This window comes from Charadrius vociferus, unplaced genomic scaffold (assembly GCF_000708025.1).
Source record: "Charadrius vociferus isolate BGI_N301 unplaced genomic scaffold, ASM70802v2 scaffold185, whole genome shotgun sequence".
In the NCBI taxonomy this organism is placed as follows: domain Eukaryota; kingdom Metazoa; phylum Chordata; class Aves; order Charadriiformes; family Charadriidae; genus Charadrius; species Charadrius vociferus.
Window position 1 is genome coordinate 4,599,304 of NW_009648955.1, and position 24,110 is coordinate 4,623,413.

Consider the following 24,110-nt stretch of genomic DNA (forward strand, 5'->3'; position numbering starts at 1 on the left):
ATATTATTTGCCATCGTACTTTATACCTTTCCTGTTCCACAGAAACTATCCCACAAATTTACATCTTCCCACTATTTTTACTCTTCAAAGCACAGCAGATGTGAGGGCTGCAGAGCCAGCTCAGGAAGACCTGTCCCTACCGGAGACGGACGCCAGTGTCAGCAATCACCTTACCTAAGTGTGAGGAGGTAGCTGACAATGTGCTTGGGTTGCAGATCCTGAGAAGATCGGTATAGGACCTCATCATACCTGTAAAGAAAGAAAAGAATTGCTTGATGTTAAAGTGGTAGGAAGGTGTACTCAGATGTAAGGCTCATCAGACTTGCTTAAGTCAGAACAAACACATAACCACAACTGCAGAATTGACAAGTCTAATCTTCTGAACCAGACCTAAGCCATGTAATTAGCACACAATTGATTATTTCTTCCTTGTTCACTTATTATTGAAGGAGATTGCTTCTGCTCCTCATCATGTGAACGCTGCGGATGGCAGAGCTCAGTGAGGCAGGCTATAGCAAAGAGAACACAAGAGCTATATTTGCTCCTGGAACATTATGTCTGGTTTTACATTTCAACATTAATTGTAAGTTCCTAGGAGCAAAAAACATGTATTAAATAACCAAGGCAGTCAAAATAGTCCCTTAGAGGATGTTGCCTTTAGTAAATGCAGCTTAGAATTTTAAGTAGCTAAAGGGAATCTTGTAACTTTAGAAAAGACAAAAACAAAGCGGGTTTACATAATCCTGGAATAAAATCAACTTATGTAAGACAGTAATAAACTGGGTAATACAAGCAGAGCCATGGAGATCCATGTTTTTTCTTCATGTGTTCTGCTGTCCACTTGTGCACATCCTCTTTTTCACAGCCTGCAAGGAGTTACCAACACTTCTAGAGCTGAACAGATTTCAAATTCAAAGTGGGGAGTGGACTTCCTGGTCTTTGCTCAGCTCCCAGGCCAATCCCCACCAGCATGCCCAAGCTGAACTTCCCTGGAATCTTCCTCCTTTCCTCTTTTAAAGGCAAGCTGCAGGAGAACTGGGGAGTGAGCTCCGACAATGAGGGCTCAGTGGTCACGTAGGAACTATAGCACCAGGGAGGAAGTGCTCCCCATCCCCTTGCCGGGTAAGCTACAAAAACATCTCTTAGACATGCATTCAGCCACCTATCTCAGCCAGCACACCCCAGGCAGCCACTGTCCAAACAGGGAAGGTCGCTGCCTTTATACCACTGTGCAACAGATGCGAGAGAGGCAAAATCAGGGGAACCTCTGCACTGTCTTGGGGACAGCTTAGATACCAGCAGCTGCTGGTGCCTCAGAAACAGTGACATAGGTATAGAAAAATTACTACTAACTTAACAAGCACCATCAAAGAGCCATTAATAAAGCAACAAAGTTGGTATCAAATGAAGGGGCCATCTTTTGATACCAACTTTATTGCTTCATGAAGCTGCAATTTGAGTGTTGGCCTATGACAACTTGTTAGGTTATTTTATCAGTTAAATTAGTCCACTTTTGCAGGGACATACATGCTACCTTCAATCTACTACTCATTGGTCTGAAAAATTAATAGTATTCAGAACTAGTCAGCTAATTTTAAGAGGAAATGTTTGGTAGCTTTTCAAACAGCAGAAGCAGAGCCACGGGAAGCGGGCTTCTGGCAACTCATGGAAACTTTTTGAGAAGCATCTACTCATGGCAACTTACAAGGAAAACTGAACACTAACTGTTACTCTTGAAATCATGGGATATTTAAATGTGAGTTTGTTAGCCACCGAGTGCCTGATCTATTGGATAACCTAAATATTGCTTTCTACTGGAATTAAAGGTCCCAGGAGATGTTTCATACAAATTCCGTATGGTGCTTGGTCAGACTCAAAGGCCTTTGCAGTAAGCAGACCTGAAGCTCTATAAAAATAAGAGCCCTGCAGTGCAGCAACAACCTCTGTTTGAGAGTGGATATGTCTGGGATGCAGTGATCCCTGCGAATCAACCCGAAATACATTAACCCTGTCAGCTTTCACACATAAGACAGGCAGCTATACACTAATCTGATAAAAACCAAGAAACAACCCATGAGGTTTCTATGAAATAAAATTGCATTGGATAAATAAGACACTACTGGTCTTATTTAGAGTGCTGGCTGGCCTTGCTATTCCTCAAGGGAGCAAGCAGCATATGATAAACTGCAGGCAGACCTCTTGAGCCAATTACAGTTGACAGTAGGATTCTCCAACCTATAGCTGCAGGCCGGAAGGAGCCACCTGGGACTGACAGGACTTTTCAAAGTCTGAATTTTTAATCAGATGACCTCAAGAAGGCCTTAGTGTGGCCAAAGGAGTTAATTCTTTGGCACTGTGCAATGCGGTATATAGGACCTCTCACTAAGAATTCTGAAAGCCTCAATTACTTCCAACTCCATCATAAGCTGCACAACATGGACAACTCCCCTACCTCTGTCTTTTAATTATACATCTATAAAATAATGAAAACAGAAACTGCTCAACTTTAAGACTGAATTAATGAAGAACATTACTGCTATTAACACATATTAGTTGTGCACGTTCAGTAGCTCTGAAGGATGCTGAGCTACTGAATGTGCATGCACATACTCCATTTCACCTCTCCCAGGGGCACCTCCTCTCCCCTTTCCCACATGACAAAAACAGAACAAGAAGGACTGTGATGGTGTGCCCCCCACAACCTGACCTGTACCTCCCGTAACCCTGCCCAAGCTATAACCACCCATGGTGGTCATAATGGGTGCATCTGGTCATAATGGGTGCATCTATTCATGATGGCTGCATCAGGGGACCAAGCAAATTTGCAGCTAGTATTTATATAGAGCTTAGCATATTTTTGAGAAGACAAGAAATAATTAAGAGGCTCATGTACACAGAGTACGTTCCAAATATTGCTTTTTCCCTCATATGGCTTCTTAAGTCCATGAAGATTTCAAGGGAGGGCTACTGTCGCAATCTATATGACCCAGCAGACAAGCCATTGCCTGAAATAGCCATTTTTCCTCTTATGATTGTGCAGTCGGTGCCTGCTCAACAGGCTGGCAGCAAATCCAGAAGTTTATTTTAAGGGAACTGGTATTTGGAAAAAAAACTAGACAAACCTGAGAAGATGCTGAAGAACAGAGATGGCATCTGGCTCTTGCAAGCACGCCACATTAACATCAGTTAGCTGCTCATTCCCATGCATCTGTTCTAAACTAAAATGTAAGCAGGAACAACAAAGGTGAACAAGAAAAAAAAGCCATTGTGTTTTTAAGAAAAAAGGATAGGCATTTTCTGCTCAAGCTGAATGGAACACTGAGACAGCTGACTTCAACCCAAGACAAAAGAATTAAAATTTGTCATAACCATTCGGTATCAACAAGATTACACATATGCATGGACAACAGGTCCAGAAGCTGATGCTAAAAGGACTAGGGTGGTAGTCAATCCCCTAGTAACAGTACCCTAGTACCATCAATACCTAGTTGATAGGGGTCTACAAGAGGAATAGACTACAGAAAGGAATCAGGCTTGCATGCTCCCCTGAGTACCATCTCCTATTACCATTGCCTTACACAGAATACCGGGTTGTATGGACCTTTGGCCTGATCCAGGAAGGATCTTACATGCTTTTATGAAAATACATATCCATGTCTGCATTAAAAATGCTCTGAAAGATCACTGTCATTGCTAAAACTTTTCAAACTGGACTCTTCTAGAATTCTTTTTTAAAAAATAATTAAACATGTCAGGTGCTCGACTTGAGTCAACAGGAAGGGGTCTGCTTTTAACCTTGGTTACCAACAGTGGGAAATAACAGAATGTTAAAAAACCCCACTAGCTAAAATGGTAGCCAAAACCATCTAAGTTCATGATTTGGTATATTTTACAAGTGCAGACATTTTGGTTTTTACATCCATTTCCTTAATCCTAGGGCCACCGTTCTTCATCACTGACACCAACCACACAGAGAGGCTGTTCCTAAAACTGGGAAAGTACATGGACAGTTAGCTCAGCCCTGTGGAAATTTCATTTTAATTGGCTTGCTCTTCTGGGAAGTCTCAGTGCTTCCTATCATAAACTCACACCACTGCGAAAAAGTGAACACGTGTCATATTTAAGGAAGGAGTAAACACTACTATGCAACAAAGCAGTAAGTTACTAAGGTTAAAATACATTTCAAACTGTACTTCTGCATACTCCTCTTACCTATGAAGTCTGGCATGGGTGTATTGCAAAAACACACCTGTATCTCCACGACTTTGAAGAGCTCGATCCCAGCTAAACTGGTAATCAGACGACAGAAGGCCCCGGAAGTCCTGGAACAATAAATTAATGTCACCTAGATATGGGTCCCCATCTCAATTTTTAACTTTTCACAGAAGATGTTAACACTTCGGGGTGCAGCTCAGACTCACCTGAATTATTAGTGCCGCAAGACCAACTTTCTCTGCTGTCTCCATAGGGTCTTCTATCTCTTTGGTTGCTGAAGAGAAACAGAGAAAAAGAAATCATAAGTCCGAAACAGCATGACTCCCCGCTCGCTCAGACTTGGAGATGCCAAAAAAGGTGCAACAGGTCCATGTCCTTCCTGTGCTGAGGGCTCCAGAGCTGGAGGCAGAGCTCCAGGTGGGATCTCACAAGAGCGGAGTAGAGGGGCAGAATGACCTCCCTTGACCTGCTGGCCATGCTGCTTTTGATGCAGCCCAGGATACAATTGGCTTTCAGGGCTGCAAATGCACATTGCCAGCTCACGTCCAATTTTTCATCCACCAATGCCCCCAAGTCCTTCTCAGTCGGGCTGCTCTGAATCCCTTCATCCCCCAGCCTGTATTGATACCAGGAGTTGCCCTGACCCAGGTGTAGGACCCTGCACTCGGCCTGTTCGCACAGGTCCACTCCTCAAGCCTGTCCAGGTCCCTCTGGATGGCATCCTGTCCCTCAAACAAATCAACTGCACCACTCAGTTTGGTGTCATCTGCAAACTTACTGAGTATGCACTCAATCCCACTACGTCACTAATGAAGATATTAAATACTATTGGTCACAGTATGGACCCTTGAGGGACACCACTTGCTACTAGTTTCCACCTAGGACATTGAGCCACTGACATACCCCACTTTGGACATGGCCAACCAGCCAATTCCTTAATCAGTCCATCCATTCCTAACAGTCCATCCATTTAGAGGTAAGAATGTTGAGGGGGACCATATCAAATGCCTTACAGAAGTCCAGGTAGATAACATCCATAGGTCTTGCGTTGTCCACTGATGCTGTTACTCCATCACAGAAGGCCACTAGATTAATCAGGCAGGATTTGCCGTTCTCGCTGGGTAGAAATGAGAAGAACCTCTCCAAAGCTCCTCTAACTAAATAGACTGAACTTAAGTCTATCATTACAAAACCTAATTAGTCTGGAAGAATCTAAGAGAATGTCCTCACAACAGCTGCGGAGACATGTCTGCAAAGCTATTCCCAGCTTTTTCACAACTCAAAAGATGTTCTTCAGCAGATAAGCAGCGTACTGCTGTGTACAGAAATTCACCAAAGGGCCTGTTTCATTCCTTGTCTCGCATGGAAGTTCACAGGGCCAAGCTGGTGCTTCAGTTCATCAGAAGTACAGTAAACTTGCCTACAAAATGGCACTTTAGATGCTGAATCTTCTGGGAAATCAGTTTCTTGTGTTTGAACCCACAACCTTGCCTAGTAAAAAGGTGATCCTTTTGAAATACTTAACACTTCCTATTTTTAAAGTCAGATCACAGTGTGCTCTACTAGGGTCTCCTCTTCCTGTTTGTCTCTACTGGAAAGAAAGGAGGATTCTCATCATAGTCTTTCACAAGGCAAATCTGTTCCACTTTAGCAAGGGCCAACTGCATGGTTTTATGTTGGTTTATGTTATGTATATGTAATCTATTCAATCTGCAGAGTTCAGCTTATGATTTGCTGTCCCAACTGACTTCTCCCTAGCAGCCAAATACAGAGAATTCAGTTGTTCTCTTCAGGCACCACTTAAGCTCAAACAGTTTTGCAGAACAGTTTTAGTACACTTGCATTTCCGTCTTTCGCTTTGCTATTTCTTCATGCCAGGTCAGCAAAGCCAACTGAGACAACTTTGAGTAGTTCCCACTACTCATACCTTTGCTATTTACAAAATTCAGAAAGGATTGAGCTTGAAAAGCATGGGCATAGTTCACAGGAGCCAGTCTCAGACTGGCTACTCATTCACAAAGACAAATATGTTTAGATTACATTATTACATTTCATAACTGAGATTTGTTTCAAAACAGCAAAACTGTCTCAGAAGTCAGGCTTTTGTTTAGATGTTTGATGAGACACAGACAAAGTTAGGAGAAAGTAAAGCAGTAAAGGAAATAATAAGCATTATAGAGAGGATTTATGTGGACTGCAGGATTCATTGAGATGCGTAGAAAGAAAAAGGATGCCAATAATGGAAACTTAAATAGCAGAACTGCGTACAGTTAATAGCAAAGAAAGTTTATACAAGGGTATTTAACTAACCAGCTCCAGCTCCACACAGGCATGATTTTTAAAGCTAGCATTGGCTGTTAGTTGCCCAGGTCCCAAAATCTTTTCAATGACAGTGAGGCATTTTGATGCCACACACAAGTTTGTAGTATCTTCCACTGTGTATCCAAACTCTTTTCAAACACTGAAGACATTGCTATGAGTCAGATTTCTAATTTAAGAAAGCGGAAGCAAGGCAGGAATTCAAACATATGGGGTAAAATGTCTACAAGCACAGGTAGGATTTAGGACCTAATGGACAAGCTCTGGGGAACGTCGCAGTGCCATCTGAACACATTACTTCTTTTGGCTGTTCTGCCTACTGCTTGTGCAATGGAACATGGGTCTGTAGCTCTGCCGTGTCACTTTAGTCCAGCATACAAATAAGTTTGCTTTGCACTCAGCTACGATACCGACCTTTAAACTGAAGGTCTAAGCTCCATTCCTCTCTGCAGTAAAACTGGTTTGCATCGAGGGTCACCCTTCTATCATTCTGCCTGCCCTCCCTTCTCCTTGTCCACTCTACAAGCAAAATTATCTGGATTAAAGAAGTTGAGGAGGCAGAGCAAGGAAGATGCACACAACTCGATCAGTTCATTGATGCAGTGCAGCACCTTAACTCCAGAAAGCACAAGAGGGGGCAGCATTTCACTGGGAACCGCTTGAATCTTTACTGCATCGAGAGGAAACAGCTCTAGAGCCACAGCCCGAGGTGCAGGTAAACAACCCCTTCAGCAGATTCTGTTGCAGAGCAGTGACCTCCTGAGGACTCAGGAAACAGTCATGAGGTTGGGAGGATGACAAGGCAGCAGTTGCAGACAAGCTACAGTCAATCTTGTCAGAGAAAACTGTCAGAGGTACGAACCGTTTGTATGAAATCTGACTGTTCCCTGAACTCCAGCCTCAACCCCTCTATTGACTAGTTGGTCTCTCCAGAAAAAAAGCAACTGTTGTCCCCCAAACGCAGGTACTTCCTTCCAAGTGCAAAAGCATGATGAAATAATTTCACTGAATGTTAAAATTTGCAAATCTGTAATTTAGGGAAGTTCACAGAGTTGCAAAGGATTATTTTAACATTGTTTATGTTATGGGAGATAGAAAAAGTGCACAGATCAGGGCATATCACTGCAATTAGTATGATGCAGGGAAAAGTGAAGGGTAGAAAAGACTACACATTTTTGATCAACACAGAACATGAAAAGAAATTAATAAGACCTGAAATAGCTAACTTTTTGCAGAAGCCATGTTTTGTAACATCCTTGAGCGAACTTCATTTAAAACATCTTCCAGGAAAATTACTTCTCCTCTCCGAGTCTTCATCCCTTGAATTAGACCAAAAGACACATGCTGGCACCTGTGTTGAAAAGCAGCAGGACCTAAAATTACATTTTAATCAAGAGAAATGTTTGCAGTGTTTGTTCAGAGCTGGATTCTTACCAAGAAACAGCACTAACAGCTGAATAAATAGTGCTCCAATGTGGGAAGCTTGGTGATATAATCAGTAACTCTCATTTCAGCAACCAAAGCTCCACACTTATTATACAATGGGAAAATTATGATCAGAATTATGATAACCTGGTCATTTGTGTGCTCTTGGGAACCTCTCTTGCTACTAGATTTAGCACAGAGGACTCAGTGCAATAAATTGCAATAAATTGAGGAGAGGCAGGATGTAGACAGATCAAATTACTGTGGCAACACAGGTTTGTTAATAACATTAGAAAGGTACTCATAATAATTATATTGTGGCCACATTAAACTAAAAGTGTAATTAATCATTGCTAATAATAAAACATTCATTGCTTCTGCTCACAATAATCTCAAGCATTATTCTGGATCCATAACCTAAGGTAATTTTAGTGCAACTTTAAGCACTGTGAAAGGAGGCAGACTAATATTCCTGAAGGCTAAAATCCTATATTTAACCACAAAAGACATGCAGTCTGTCAGAGAGCAATATGATTTAGTCTGCAGATCCATTATTAACCTTTGCTCAGATTGCTAACAAGATTGGTAATGACAATGAGTAACAGCGGGGATACATTTCCCTGCAATAGATATTTCAAGCCTGAAGCATGATTCAAACTTAAATTCAGATCTCTGCTAAAATATCATACTTCAAGAAGTAATCATCTCACATGTGATCACACAATATCCCAGAAGCTATGCCATAAAGTCTCTGAAAGATTGTTTCTCCCATTTTTACATCAAAAAATATGAAAGACCTGTTAAATGAGAGACAGGGCGGTTTTTCACATGCTGAACACACGGCCGTGTCTCCCTTTGCAAATAAAGCAGGCCAACAGGAGCAGACATACAGAATGAAAAGGTTGGTGCCAAGGACTTGAGGCCCACAGTGCACACAATTCTGAGGGGTTTGCTTTCTTATTTTTCCCTCCTTACTGGACTAGCATTACTTGGGTCCTAGAGGTCAATTGTCTGCTTGTACTCTGGAGTTCATTAGTTGCACACCAGCAGCACATCTGGCAGCCTAGTTTCATCCAAAATGCCTACATGACATATACTACAGTGTGGCAGAGGGACACATTCAGGAGATTCTCTTCAAAAGAACACTCCACTGAAATGCCAATGTACATATTACCCATTCTTTAAAAAAAAGAAAAGAAAAAAGGTATAGAACTAAGATTCATAAATACATACCTTTCTGCCCAGTCATAACCCATGAGCTTCAGTATTTGGAACAAATGTTGGAAGTGATTACTTTGACTTTTATCTGTCTAAGGAATAGAATTGGTGCATGTTAGAAAACACTCCCAAGTTTGATAAGGATTAGCTTTTAACACACAAACACACAACACCACAGATACTGTGCCTGTAAGTCACTGCAAGCAGAATTAAGATCTATGAAGACAGCAAGACTCGAAAAATGTAACAGCCGGAATATATGGCAATGGGATTTTGCATCTTGTCAGAAAAAGTAATCTACCTTTTCAAAAATTATTATTCCTAGGTCATGAAGTCAAAGCCATGAACTGAAATGAAACCTTGATGCTCTTTAGCTTCACATAATCTGTGAGCTGCCCATCAAAGAAAATGCCTCCATTTTCACCTCAGAACCTTGCTGCTCTAGTTATATTTCCGTGTTTTATATCACCAAACTTTAAGGTTCCATTGGCTTAAAAGCAGAACACCTCTTAGAGCTCTCTGTCTCCAGAGCTTTACATCATAAGTCAGATGCATAATTTGAAAAAAAAAAAAAGTACACACGATCACTTTCATATTAATAATGCATCTTCTGCTCTCTTCTGCTCCCAGTTACTCTCTCCTATGAACTAAGACAGTTTCTGACGGAAGTTTCTTTATGTCTAACAATGATCTGTGTTTGTGTTTCCAGCTACAGCTGTTGCTACGATGTTCAGTTTCCTACCTAGTTGCTTTGACTACATCGCTCAAAGACTCCTTTACCCCTCCTTAAAAAGCACTGCAGTGATAACAAAATAACCACTATTTCCTTATTTGTTTGGTGTTCCAAGACAGGGAGTGAACAGTGAGTGAAGTGCTTATCTGTGGGTTTTTTTTCTCAACTCTACCATTGTATCAAGCCTCAAGCACCTGCTTCCTCTTTCACAGTTCCTCATAACCTGTGCCACTCCTATTCATCACCTCTCTCTGTGCTGATTCACAGGCAAGGCTGATAAATGGACAGCGGTGGTCATCATTTCAAACAAGGCCTTCCAAACTCTTTTCCACACACCTTACATACAAGAGAAACTCTCTATACCTGTAACAAAGCCAGATCTCTCTCACTAAAAGATCCCACAATAAACTTTATAAAAGTTTAGATTAAGGCCAGCTCACTGTACTGGCCTATGCTGCTTTGCCGTTTCCTCTGCTTCCCTCTAGGTCTGAATTAATCTCTGTTCTCTTGTTTTACAAGAGATTACACATTCTATGACAGAAACTGGTTTTGTTTTGTCTGCACAACAGCATGTCCCTTACCACCTGGACCACAATCACACCATTTAAAAGCCTCTCTGAAGGACTGCAGTCTTATGCGAGTAGATATTGTGACAAATCATGACAACACTCACTGACAAAAGACTCCAGTCCTTCTAAACTTAATTGCTTCTTCATGAGTGTTCATCAAGCAGAATTTTCAGCTAAAACTAAACTAAAAGCCAACTGAAATTTGTAATTACTTGTCGTGATGAACGTATATAGAAATAGCACACAGAAGAATATTTAAAATCATTAACAGAAAATAATCTAATAATGATCGAATAAGCTTTTTTTAATAATTCTTTAAACTCCCATGGAAATAAGAACGTGAAAAGAGAGGCCAAGATAAGAATACCTATCAAGCAGTACAAGCTGAATTCCAGGCTTCAGCTGGACATCTGAAAACTTAGCATCAACTCCTGTGGTTTTGGGATGCTGTGTGATACTGCAAGCAGCACAACAATGAGTGCTTATTATGCTTCAACAATACAGATAATCAAAACTGCATGAAAACCAAATGTGTTAAGAATGATGGAAATAAATACGAGGGGTAACACACAACTTCATCTCTGCCTAAGAGAAATACTCAAAACATGGATGTGTAAGTAGGTTAAAAAAGATGAACCTGCAGACACTATCATTTCATAAAACTACTTTTTTTTTTTTTTCATAGCATGGCAAAAATAACACAAATACTCAAAAAGAAGATTCATATAATGAATAATGGCAGGGGTTTTTTTTTCCTCAAAATCCCCCAAATTGTATGTGTCCAAATGTAGTCTAAGTGGCTAGCTTTAAGGGAGAAGTTTTTAGTCTAACAGTGTAGATTACATTTAATTCTTCATATTTAAAAGTGTTTTAATTTCATTTTGAATGCAACATTCAACAGAATCTTAGTATCTCTTTAATAATACGTCATACATTTTAAAATGTTTTTGATATTTTGCTTATATCACTGCATTTTTCTGAAATAAGTAGATTTTTTAAAATATAAATTGGTGAATGCACTGATTTACAGCATTACAAGTAATATACCAATTTAATGTTCTTTTAAACAAGTTGATCTGATGAAAATAAGATGATCTTAAAGAATAAGACTCAAGAGCCTCTAAATAATTTTCCTGTAACAAGGTCAGAATTCTGTAATTATTAAATGCAAAGGTATTTCAGACTAAAATCATTGGTGTTCTCACTTAAACCCATGAAGTCATCCCGCTTCTTGTAACTCTGAATAAAGTCCTAACCCACTACAAAACATCCCACAAAACAGCAGCAAAACTCAGCGGGGCTGGCAGTTCCCTCATCAGGATAGCTGTCTCACAAACTCATGTTATCTTCATGTTACCGCCCTCTTGTTTTATGACCCACTTTCTCAGCCCTCAGAAGGTCAGAAATGGAAGTGGAAGTACTAACCATGTTATCCAAAAACTATGCAACCTTAGCAAGGTCGAGAGAACAGCACTAGACAGGTTAATCTGTCATTTCCAATTTGAATGAGACATTAATTATAACGGTCACATTGATCACACCACAGTCCAGTTTTGCCGCCTATCTGTTTGGACTGGGAGTAGATCAAAGAGGCCCAGGAAAGGAAATGAGCAGTTACTGGAGTTGAGCTATAAGCAACCAGTCAGCTCAAGACTACTACTGCTTCTGTACTTGCTCACTCCATTAGCTTAACATTCATCCCCCATTCTCATTTGTGCAAAATACCCACCCACTTATTTTCTTTCTTTCTAATTGTTCCTTCTGCCTTGGTCCCTACCACCTCATGGTATAAAAATACAAATAATTACCTACCCACATGAACTAGGCAGGAAGCTTCCTTAACTCCCAATGCATTGCATTTTCATAACCACACTGCTCTTTGATGCCAGTGCATCTACTATGTTCCAGTCAGTAGAGGTAACCTCCCCCAAAAAAACACAACAAAAAAACCCACAACTGTTCTATGACCACCTGTGGGAACGACAAGTTAGTGGAAACTTCCTGAAAACTGAAAATAAAGAGGAATGTGACTTAACTAAAAGTTGCACTATAAATTATCTGGGTATTTAATTTTATGCTTACTGATCCTTCCCCTGAATCATGGTAATCGTAACCTTACATTGGCTTTCGAAAGAGTTGCGCCAGAGAAGATTTATGGGCATTACCAAACATATCACAAAGAACATGTCAGAAACCTGCAGGTTTTTTCCATGGGTCATTAACTGACTTCACATGATAGAACATGGTTTTAAAAATGTTTTTTTCTAAATCTGGGAGAAAGAAAATTTAAAAGCATCATGTGGTATCTCCTTGGTAATACTAAAGCAAAAAAAAGTTTCACATAAGCGAGAAGATAATCCTGCTATTTATTACTGATACTGCTGGAATTGTTAAAGAACAAAATAACCAAACCAAGAAACAATAAAAAGATTCCCTGTCTACAACTGCTCCAGATTGTTTAAGCAGTACTTTATGTGTGATTTGTATATAACAAAACTGAGGCGCTGTTCAAAGCCATAAAAATTTACATTTCAGATAAGATATCAGAACTTTAGAGCAGACTTAGATTCATTTTAGAACACGAATTTCTAAATTAACATTTCACAACCCCTTATAACGCTAACAGCTTTTTTTATTTGTTTAAATATTAATTATAACATTTATATAAAAAAGACAATGTCAATTGAGTAAAAGTTCATTTAAAATGAATTGTAGTGAATTTTTAAAACAGAGAATAACTCCAGAGCTGATTTTTCAACTGTTCCGTGGGTCATGAACTGGAATAAACCCAAGAAACACTGCCACATTAAGACACAGTTGCTGGGCAGTAAGGGCATCTATTTTACTGCCAAAAATACCATGTGCCAAAATCATATTGGGAGCAAGAGGCCCCCTGGATTATTGGTGAGAGTTAGGCCCAAAAACATTTGGTGAATCTCAAATTACTTACCACATAAATCATAGTATCCCAGCTATGCTTATTCATTCGGTCTATAGCAGCAGCAAGATCTCTGCAAAAGATTACGAGGAACTATTTGCGCTTTCACTCAAACATACCTCATTATTTGCCTCTGGGGAAAATAACCTACTCTTGTGGAGGGAAGAGGACTGCCAGATTAGAGGGATATATGTACGCCTTACACAAAAAAGAGGACATGTATACTTTGTTCATGACATGTTTGAAATGTTTTTTTTAAACCACCAGCTATGAAAACTACTGAGGAAACAGTTCTCATGCACTGAGTACGTCTAGTCTATGTCAGCCTACTGGGACAATCAATCACTGGGAGACCTGAGAGTAACAACCCTCTCCAGGATAACTAACCCAGTGCTCAGCATTAGGTTATATGATCAAAAGCTCATCTTCACACACAAAGTAGTACAGAGAAACAACTTGCTTGAGCCCCTCCCAGGGCTGTCACAGGAAGGCCATCAGCCCCATGTCCCAGTCTGAAACCCACCTCAGGAGTCACCAGGAGCAGCTCTCCATGCCACCTTCTGACTGAGGGAGGTTACTGCCTAAGGGACATGGGACACATGGGATGGAAGGCAAAAGCATTTTGCAATTGCACAAGACTTCTTATGGGATGCTTAGGGGAGGAACCAAAGATGGGAAAAGAGAGGGAGAAGATGATAAAAGGGACAGGTGGCTTGTAAACTGATTCCTGGTTAGTATGCTTGTCTGGTTGTGCCCTGCACCTCATCAACTGTCTGTCCTGTCTTCTCATTAAAACTCCATTCCAAACTTTTCCTGGGTGAGGGCATCTCTCTTCTGTGTGCACGTGTGTTTGGAGGTCTAAGTATCAGTAACTGGAGTTGAGGACTACAGCTCATATAGGCCATGCATCTGTGGTGCCAGCAAGTGAAGGGACTGGTGGTAAGTGAAATTAAGTGATAGCACCTGGAGTCTGACCATGGGTCACAGATGCTAAGGTGTCTCTGCTGCCAACAACTGGAGTGAAGGCACACACATCTACATGTGACTGAGAGCACATATCAACCTGAACTAGGCAGTGAGTAGGTGAAGTGCCCTGGAAGCCAGGTAAGTGTGTGCCTTCAAAGACGAGGCACCCAAAGGAGTCTGTACTGTTGGCACCCGGGGCTCCAGACCAACTGTCAGAGAGACCATGGGGCCTGGGGGTTGACCGGGAGACCTACCTGTGTACATGTGTGTCCTTATGTAGGAGGCAACAGGGAGAGTGAGGATCCAGTGCCAGCTGCTGGATGGACCACAGGTCTAAGCTCAGTTACCAGAGGGATCCACTGTGTCTGTACCAGAAACTGGAGTGGGACTATGGGCCTTGGGAGCTCACACACCCACGTGCCAGCAAATGGGGAGACTTGGGGATCCAGGGGGCAGCTAATGGGCAGACTCAGTGTTGAAGCTCAGCTACTGAAGGGATACACACTGTGCATACATACTCTGTACATAAAATACATGTGTATATTACTTACATAGATTATATGTATCACATACATACACGTGTATATATACACACATACATATGTGTGTATTTCTTCACACTAATAGATCTTCATCCTAATCAGCCAGAGGGGAAGAAAATGAGGCCATTTGTGCTGAATGGTTCTGTCTGTGTTGCCCTGTTCGGTTGGCTGTGTGTACATACATGTGTGTTTGTGTGTCTACTGGTAACAGTCACTCAGCCTTACTACTGTTTGGACCTGTGGGCATGGAGCTGTGGCAGCCTTGCCTCAATCTGGCTACAGGACTCAGCAGCTCCCTAATGTGCAGGATTGACTGCAGCATCTCTCTAATACTCTTGTGCTGAAAAGCTGTACACAGTTTACCCTGAGGGCTAGACATCAGGTTTATTTACATTGCTGGCACAAAGAAACTGTTAAGGCTTCCATATTAAAATACCCAAGAGGAATTTTAGGATACTGATGAGAAGGCAGGAAAACAGTGATAAAATTGATGTTACAGCGCTGGTGGTCAAGTGAGTCAATCAAGACACAGCTGAACAAGCCATTTTTTTCTGCATCACACTGTCAATAAACATTTTAAGCAAAGGTCTTTCTAAAACCTTCGTTATTTGGCAAGTGTTTATTAAATGAAGAGATGCTAGCTTTGTTTTCAAAGTCAGTAGCTGGAGAAAGTATTACAATTTACAGAAAGAGATTTACCAACAGACTTCTTAAGGGGAGGAAAAGTATTCAAAATCAGTTGTTTTTCCTAAGCCGTTTTCATCCGATCGTAGCTACACTGCTAGTTCCAGTTACAATTACTCATTCAGCAAGGTGTTCCATCCCAGAAATAAAAAGCTTCAATATCTGTACTATCATGTACTCAGTTACAAATGTACTCATGTACAAAAGCTTACTGGCAAAATAAATGGCAATAAACACAGATGGGCTTACTTGCCTTGTTATATAAAGAGATGTCCCATCACTACGCATGACGGTGGAAAATGATGAGAGGTCTTTCTTTTCCGAAAGATCCACAATTCCTGTCCCTTTTCTATAAGTTGAGAGAAAACACTGAAGTAAGTGCAAGGCAGATCCAATATACAGGTATGTTCAGATAAGACAGAGGTCAGAACCAAAACAAAGGCCTCTCGCCATGGAACCCCCCCCTCACTCTAAACAATTTCATTCTTTTCTTTGAATGACTGTCTCCTTTAAGTCTTTTTGAAGACTGTTCCTCTAAGCTTGTTGTCACCACTGCTGATTCCAGGGAGCTGCCAGCCCACATTCTGGTGCATTCCAGAACTACAGCTTCTGTCCCAGTTCAGCCAGGCAGCTCCTTCATCAAGGCAAGGATCTCATCTAACTCTGCTGGTTAAATGGCACACGCAGCTACCAAACTAATTAACAGCCTAAAAGGTCATTACGAGTTGAACACTGTCATTGTACCTCATTTGTCATGGCTAGGCTTCTGTGCTAGCCACAGAAAAAGCAAACAATTTTCAGCTGTGACTGCACAAATCCTCTTGGTCTTCTACTAGAACAGCTACCAAAACCATCTAAAGAAAACTCTTCCGCTTAGATTACATACAAACCTCATTCATCATATCTCATTTGAAATGCAACAGAGATGTTAAGTAAACTAAACCAATAGATTGAATAATGAGTTCATACGTTGTTTTCTGAAGGAGTCCTTTATCCTCCAACATCTTCAGAACTTCCTGGGACTTCTCTTGGTAAAATGATTCTCCAGAATATTCATCAAAGTGCACTCCTAGACGCTGAAAAGTTCCAAGAATATCGAAGAAAAGCAACATTGTTAAGATTGAGGCTAATAATTTCTTCAAATTAAGTCAGATGATAGGTCTGTGTCACAGGTCAGACAGAATGCAAAGATTAATTCTATTCCAGGAAATATCACTTCATTGTCAAAAGGAAAAGATGTTTGGATTTTTATTTAATCGATTTCTGCATTAGAATTAATCTCCCTGAGTTGAATACAGTGTTGCATATAATATCATGAGACATTAGGTGTAATCTGGATAGAGCAATTACTACAAAAATTCTGGGGCAGGTCTCTGACTTGCTGTGCTGAAGGTGAAACCAGTGGACTGCAGAGAAGTTACTTGGAGATTAAACCAATCCTATTTTAAAAGGATGCTAAAAGAAATTTAAAAAGGAAGGAGCTGCTCACAAACATTGCTGAGCGTACAGAAATCAGCATTACTAGGAAGGCTGATAGGAGAGATAGGATGACCTTAACTGTCAAAACTGGGTGAAATGTAATAGTACAAAAGACAAGGTTTTTAACTGAGGGCAACAAAGCTGTCAGCCCATCAGCTCGATACTTACTGGTTTGAAAAGGAACTGAGAGAGAAAGATCTAGCTGTACCAGTCATCACGTGTTCAACGATGAATGACCATCATGATGCAGCTGTATACACAGCCCAATACCCACTTACCCTAACAGGGCAGCTTTGCATTAGAATTATTGAGGCTGTGTCTTACTTGGGAGATCTTCACTTAGTGTACTTAGCATGAATCCAGTGACACATTTCAGGGAAGAAATTAAAGCACAGCCAGGTCATCTGGATTACTGAGGAAGGGGCAGACCACTTCTCTTTTAACTTTGCAATCAAAGAGGAAAGAAGACATGATCAATTTCTACAAATACATCAAGAAGGAGGAGATGGCAAAGTGCAATTTTAAGTAAAGAATAATAGTAGAAGGAGGAAATGGTATAAAACAAGTCACAAATTCGTTGATGCTGCAAGTTAGAAAAAAATGTCTAAGCCCATCAAAATTGGATACCCATTTCAGGATTGCATTGCAAGAATGTGGGAAAGAAAAACACTAGCTGGTTTCCAGATGGACTCAGTTGGTTCTTGAGTAAGATTACATACAGGAGACTGGATTCAGTGGCAGGTGTATCTCACTCCTGTTTCCCAAATTCATAAGATTCATTCTGTGGTCAGTGGCACAAACATCTCCCACAAAACAGTGGATACCGACTCCATTCTTGAGATTACAGTATGCAACAGATGGCTGCATATTAGCTCAACTCAACCTGCAAGTATCTTATGCACTGATTACTATTGTAAACTCCTGCTGCTACAATTTCTTACGTTCAATTTGACATGCAACAAACACAGCTCCACGTTATAACATTAGATCAGAAATGTGAAAACAGAGTTATCTCCTAATAAAATTTATTACATGGAAACTGCTAAATTTAGCAGGTTGTTGCTGACTTCAAAGATAAAGCAAAACCAAACAATACTTATCTAACATTGATTTGCTTTGTTGCTTAGCACCATACTCCTAGCTTTAGGGCTTCTGAGAAGAGAGAATTAGTCTAGGGGCAAATTCTATGGACTTCATTAAATACAATGTATCTAGGGTGTCAGCAACTAAAGTGACAGTCTGCTTGTATGTTAAATAAACTACCATGCTTTTTCCAATAAGAATGGGGCATAACCTGGCATGTTGAGAAGATGTTCCCCACAACACTGTAAAGTTTACTGGAAAGGCAATGAATTGACAACTTTACAGCAACCTCTGTTCCTAAGTCAGTTTGACAGTCTCTTGGATGAAAAGATGCTGTGCACTGTCAATTAGATTGATGGAGCAATAGATAAAAAGAGACCATTATACCAACAACACAGAGAAAGCGGTGGATGATTTGTACCTTATAAATTTGGATGTATTCTTCAATACTCAAGTCTCTAAATTGTTTCCAGAGTGACAAAGTCTGCTCATCATGTTCCTCCAGTTTTCTAAAGAAATCCTTAGCCAGCTCTTTCGTGTTTTCATCTTCTGCTGCTTTGTTAATCTGCACGTACACCTAAAATATGATATTGAAAATGTTGAAGAAGTATAATCCCCTCCAATAAAAATAAGCAAAGTTCTACAAGAACAATACAAATACATTTAAAGATGACATCTGTAATGTAAAAAATTTAAAGACGTGTTAAAGGAACACATTTCCCATTTAAAGGATGAATGAGTAGTCCAAACTCCAACAGGGAAATGTGCAGCTTATCTCGAAACAAGACTAATGCCATAATTCCTTACTGCTGTTGCTATTGTCCTCTTCATAACCTTGAAACAACTGCAGCAGCAGAATATGGAAGAACTAATTTATGCATGAAAGGGAAACTATCACAGACTTTTACACCAGAGACTTTTCTTCAGAGGACTACAAAGTAGATACTTACAACAATTGCACTGCCTAAAAAATGAGGTGACTGTTGAAGCAGCAAAATCATAGACAGACTCAATGTTTTACAAACTTGACCCACCCCTCACCCAGTTCTGATCCAAAAACCACTTACTTACAGTACTCTGCACCCACACTAATACGCGCTGTCTCTCTGTGGCTGAAGTCAAGCATATGAATGTCAGCATCTGACTAGACACACACATGTGCACTGTCAGTTTACTAAAAGCATTACAAACTCTTGTATTAGCCAACCTTACCTATGTACTACAAACTTGGCTCTCCTATTCATTAACATATTCACCAGACAATGACTCCTTGCTTTCCATATGTAGCATCTTGAAAGCCCATGGAAGAATTTTTCAAAAGTTAAAGCACTATGTAAAAATAATTAAATTAAATAGTAGTTATGCTATGTAGTTAGACCCAAATAGTTCAATGCTGTGTTAAGTCTTTGTAGGAGTTTTGATCCCCAAATCATTGCAATCTTCATAAAAAAAATAAGTAATTATAAAAACTTCGCTCCTGCAATGTTCAGACAATGAGTTTGCCAACAATACCTTGCTCAAATGGGTTCTGCCTATCTAAAAAAAAAAAAAGCTTCAACAGCAAAACTCTTGAACTTTTCCCCTTCCTTTTATGTCCCAAGATTTTTAGAGATTTTTAACAGGCAGTACTGCTGACAAGCCTCAAAGATTAACTTTTGTTTAGTTCTGCCACAAAAAAGAAATTTAAAGTAGATGAAAAACTCAACCTTTTCCAAGAACAATGTTCCCGCTCTCCCATCAGTAGCTTCACACATTATAACACCCCCCTGCCCCCCAATCTTTGATGTTATAAAGCAAAAATAATGCAAAAGGCATATTTGCCTCTGACTCATGACCAAAATGGAAGGTGCAAAGATGTTTGGAAAGGTACATTTGTCTATACATTTATTTATATAGAAACTGTGCTGTGGAAATTTTCTTTTTAAACAAACTACAGGAAAGATTAGTTTCACGGAACAGCAGAAAAAACACCACTTTGAAACATGTCTCAGTTTTTGATATAAACTGGGAACACAGCTGAACAAACAAGTAAAAAATGGAAATATTTGAGAAACTAATTTGGTTTCAGACAACTACTGTTTTAGAACAGCTTTTGCAGCTCGACTGAATACTGTTCTCTACACTTGAAGGTCATTTTTTTAAGGTCATAAAGCCTACATGCTACTGCAATGGATGGTATTTTAAAACTTCAGTGCAAAATTCAAGTATTCAGAATTTAAATCCTAAGAATGGACTGAAATTATAAATAAATTTAAATAATGTGCAGCAATGCATAAGCACAAGAATATGACTACTTCTTGTCATCTTTTTAAATCAGTCCTACAGCTCTAAAATACCTCCATGTTGAGAATTTATCAATTTTATTGAGCAAGCCTCAGGGATGAGGGAATAAGAGAACAAAATTTACCTGGCAAACTGGCAAACTCAGACGGAGCTACTCTGCCACATAAACAATCTGCCTAATATGCAGTCAGCTGTAGTATCCAAGTATTCAAACACAGTTTGTTCCTTTGCCAGTAAACAGATTTATGTGAAACAGTTATCCTGTGACACACTGTCTGAACACCAGCATTAGCAATAGTTCCCATATCCAGCTCAGAGGGTGAAGCACAGCGCAGCTTTGTAGTAAGAGAACACTCGACAGTGTCACACAAGAACTCTGGCAAAGCCTCATTAACACATGAGATCTTTCTTTTAAAGGATGAGGGCTTGAGCATTAGGCATTCAGAAGATTTTGTCCACCTATCCTTATGGTTGTTGGATTTGTGCAGGTAAGTACATAAGTCACGTTCTCTCACGTATCATATATGTGTTACACCCAGCATGGTTGTCAAAGATCACTTACAAGTATCAAAAGATTGATGAAAACCTTTTTTGCTCATTGCACTGTATGAAACAAGAAGTGACACAGGAACTGGTAAAGAGGAAGAAGTAAATACTAATTCAGATTAGGAATATTTGAATGGAGTAAACCAACAATCAAAACCGTATTAGTCCTGGAAAAACAAGGCTTGTTCAACTACCTCAATCTTTATTGCTAACCTGGACAGTCCACCGAGTCAGTTTTGTCCCTGACACACAGAAATGCAATCTATAACACCATGCTCGTGGGCGTAGTGGCCAGCTGAGAGGGCAACCTACCGCAACAAAACAGCCTTCCCTACTGCTGAAAGGCATTTCCTGAAAGCCTGTCAGCAGAAACTGCACCTTCAAATGCTCCTGGCTCTTTCATACTCATGGAAGAAAGGAGAGAATTCTGCAGAGCCAGAACAGTATTTTGGAAAGTGACAGTCACTCTTCCTTACCTCCTTACATTTGTAACATGCTAAGGCTCCATATTAGCTAAGAAACACTTTAAAGATCCTTTTCCCCAGCCACAGTGAATTGTGTATTGAGCAATGGAAATTAAATATTACTAATTCTAAAAATGCTAGCAAGAAGAGGATTTTCACACCATACGTGCCACTTCTTTTCACAACCTTGGTAACCAACATACTACAGCATCAGATGTGAGACTCCATTTCTACCGCAGTTAACACAGTGAGGTCAGTGGTCACCTATGCCCAGTTAAAACAGCTGGTATCAGTCAAGCTGGCTGTGGTGGTAGCAGCAATCAATGCAACCTAAGTATCCACATGATTACCTCCCTTATGGGACATATGTTTCACCCTAATGAAACCTGTCTCTGCTGCCACGACCTAGTGAAAACTGTCTCTGCTGCTATGGCCCAGGCTAGCACTGGTCCTTCAAGCAAGGTCGTTTAAATCCAACATGAGTCTCATCACGATCCTGCAGACATAGCATTCTGTACAAAATTTACAGCTAAGTAATGAACTGTCCTCTGAAGTCCCTAGTTGGTCTTCTCTGAACTTACCTCAAAAAGGTGTTGTAAAGGACTGGATTTTAGCTTTTCTTTGTTGCCAAAGCGCTGGAAACCAACACCCAATAAGCCTTGAATAACAATTAAATACAGAGTTAGACAATAGCCCAGATTAGTTTGTTTTGTTTAGTTGTTTTCATAAGCAAGTCTAGTCTTAACACTGTATGTAACAAAACAAATGCCTTACATTTTTAAGCAATATAATGGTGCATGCTACAAAAACAAATCAAAAGCATAGCCTATTATTCCACTGCACACACACACCCCCCACCCCACCCCAAACTATAACAGCTAGAAACTAATAAGAAATACTATGTTGATTTTTCAGTTCCTCTTATATAAATGGAATTTGTGTTTCTGGACTCATAGAGAAAATTATCTTTTTCACAGGAACCAGCTGTAAATGAGAAGCCACACAGTGGAAATTGTTCAGCAACAGAAGATGCTCAAAACCCCTAGTTTTGCTTCCTCCCTTAATGGTATTACCATTTCATGGACAACAGAAACTGGTACACAATATGGTATTCCACATACAACTCGTACAATATTTTCAAGGAAACTTTTTGCCACATGCTGAGTATATGCAGCTTTTTCTCATGTATCCAATTTCGGTAGAGCAATTTCTGAAAGTCATCTGAAAGGGCAAGTAATCCAAATCCTAATCTTTTTGTCTAAATCAAAAGAGCCCATTAACTCCTTCAGTAATCTAGCAATATTAACCCTGCAGCCTCTTAGATTTTCTGAGACTCCTTTTAAGCCCATCTCATTCCTCTGAGCTGACAAAGACCAGGAGTGATGTAAGACAGCATCTGAGGAATAGCTATGCAGGTATCTCTTTGAAAAGCCCTCTGTAACTAAACAAACAGCACTGTCTCAAGAACTTCCCTCTTGGAAACAGTGCGATAGAAGACATGGCAGACTTAGGTAAGAAAAAGAAGTTAAGGTTTAGGAAATAAGGAGTCTAATTCTATTGAAAGGGAGTTTCTTTAAGGGCAGCTTGTTCTGTGAGCAATCAGGGCTGGATTTCCTAATGATCTCTCTTAGATATTAGTGTATCTACACATTCCACTTTTCAACGCTGGCTTCACACTCCAACCTCCAGCAAGACTGCCAGTTTTTATTCAACCCAAACACATCCTTCCACACATTTCTGTCTTCCCCAAACTATTCCCACCTCTTGTTACACTCACCAATTATTGGCAAGACGCAGCATGTGTTGGGACTGATTCTGACTTAGATGTGCTGAATGGTTAGCCGGAAGGCTAAACACAGAAGTTAACTTTCTCTCCCAGAGGGCATTACATTGTATTTCCACCCCTACTTGGCTGCCAACTGTCACAATATCAAAAGACATTTGTTTTCTTGGAGACATTTTTCTTTGTCAGATCTGGCTGAAGTTGGCCAATGGGTTCAAAATTTATTAAGAGCAGAGTGACAGGAAGACAGATGGACAAACAGTGGGACTGCATAAGCTTTGTAACCTTAAGAAACCTGCCCCAAAACTGCCTAAAGGTTGAGGACTTCTCTGCCATGTTTCAGCAAAATATGTTTTCAATTATTACGTTTTAAAGCCTCTGACAATAGCAGTTGTAATAGAAATACTGACAGATCATTAATTATAGCACTGCTTCTGAGAAAGGACCATTATATTAATATTCCTATGCTATAATTTTGTGAAGCATGACTGTATTATTTGTTATAAAACCTGTCACATATTTGAGCTGAGCCAGCTCAAATAAAGAGGGAAGCACCCATTTTGAAAGAAACAGTTGGAACTACTAGGTCAAAAGCATGATTCTAACAGTTGTGGGCTGGATAACAGGTGCTTGTGTAACTAACAGGCAATATGATCTTTATACCTTCTGGAAACTTTGTATTAAAATACATAAAATTCCTGATATTCAGACTTAGGAGTACCATTTAGTATCTTCAAATATAGAGTGAATGAAGTCAGTTGAGAAGCCCTTTAACCAACATTGCATTTCATTGCTTAATTGTCATTGCTACATTCATTATACAATAACATAGTGATAAAATCATGTCTAAGGGGCAAAAATGA

The 24,110-nt window shown here is 40.0% G+C and overlaps 1 protein-coding gene across 1 annotated transcript in view; it reads right to left on the reverse strand.

The window, feature by feature from the left end:
- The window catches only part of RARS2 (arginyl-tRNA synthetase 2, mitochondrial), a 40,039-nt gene that overhangs the window by 2,396 nt on the left and 13,533 nt on the right, over window positions 1-24,110 (reverse strand). The window contains exons 8-18 of the mRNA XM_009887528.1: window positions 22,046-22,122; window positions 18,593-18,748; window positions 16,579-16,685; window positions 15,863-15,958; window positions 13,430-13,490; window positions 9,193-9,269; window positions 7,761-7,885; window positions 4,422-4,489; window positions 4,213-4,322; window positions 3,123-3,218; window positions 175-249 (exon numbers count right to left, since the gene is read on the reverse strand). Of these exons, the coding sequence (XP_009885830.1) occupies window positions 175-249; window positions 3,123-3,218; window positions 4,213-4,322; window positions 4,422-4,489; window positions 7,761-7,885; window positions 9,193-9,269; window positions 13,430-13,490; window positions 15,863-15,958; window positions 16,579-16,685; window positions 18,593-18,748; window positions 22,046-22,122 (1,048 nt within the window). The remainder of the gene's footprint in view (window positions 1-174; window positions 250-3,122; window positions 3,219-4,212; window positions 4,323-4,421; window positions 4,490-7,760; window positions 7,886-9,192; window positions 9,270-13,429; window positions 13,491-15,862; window positions 15,959-16,578; window positions 16,686-18,592; window positions 18,749-22,045; window positions 22,123-24,110) is intronic.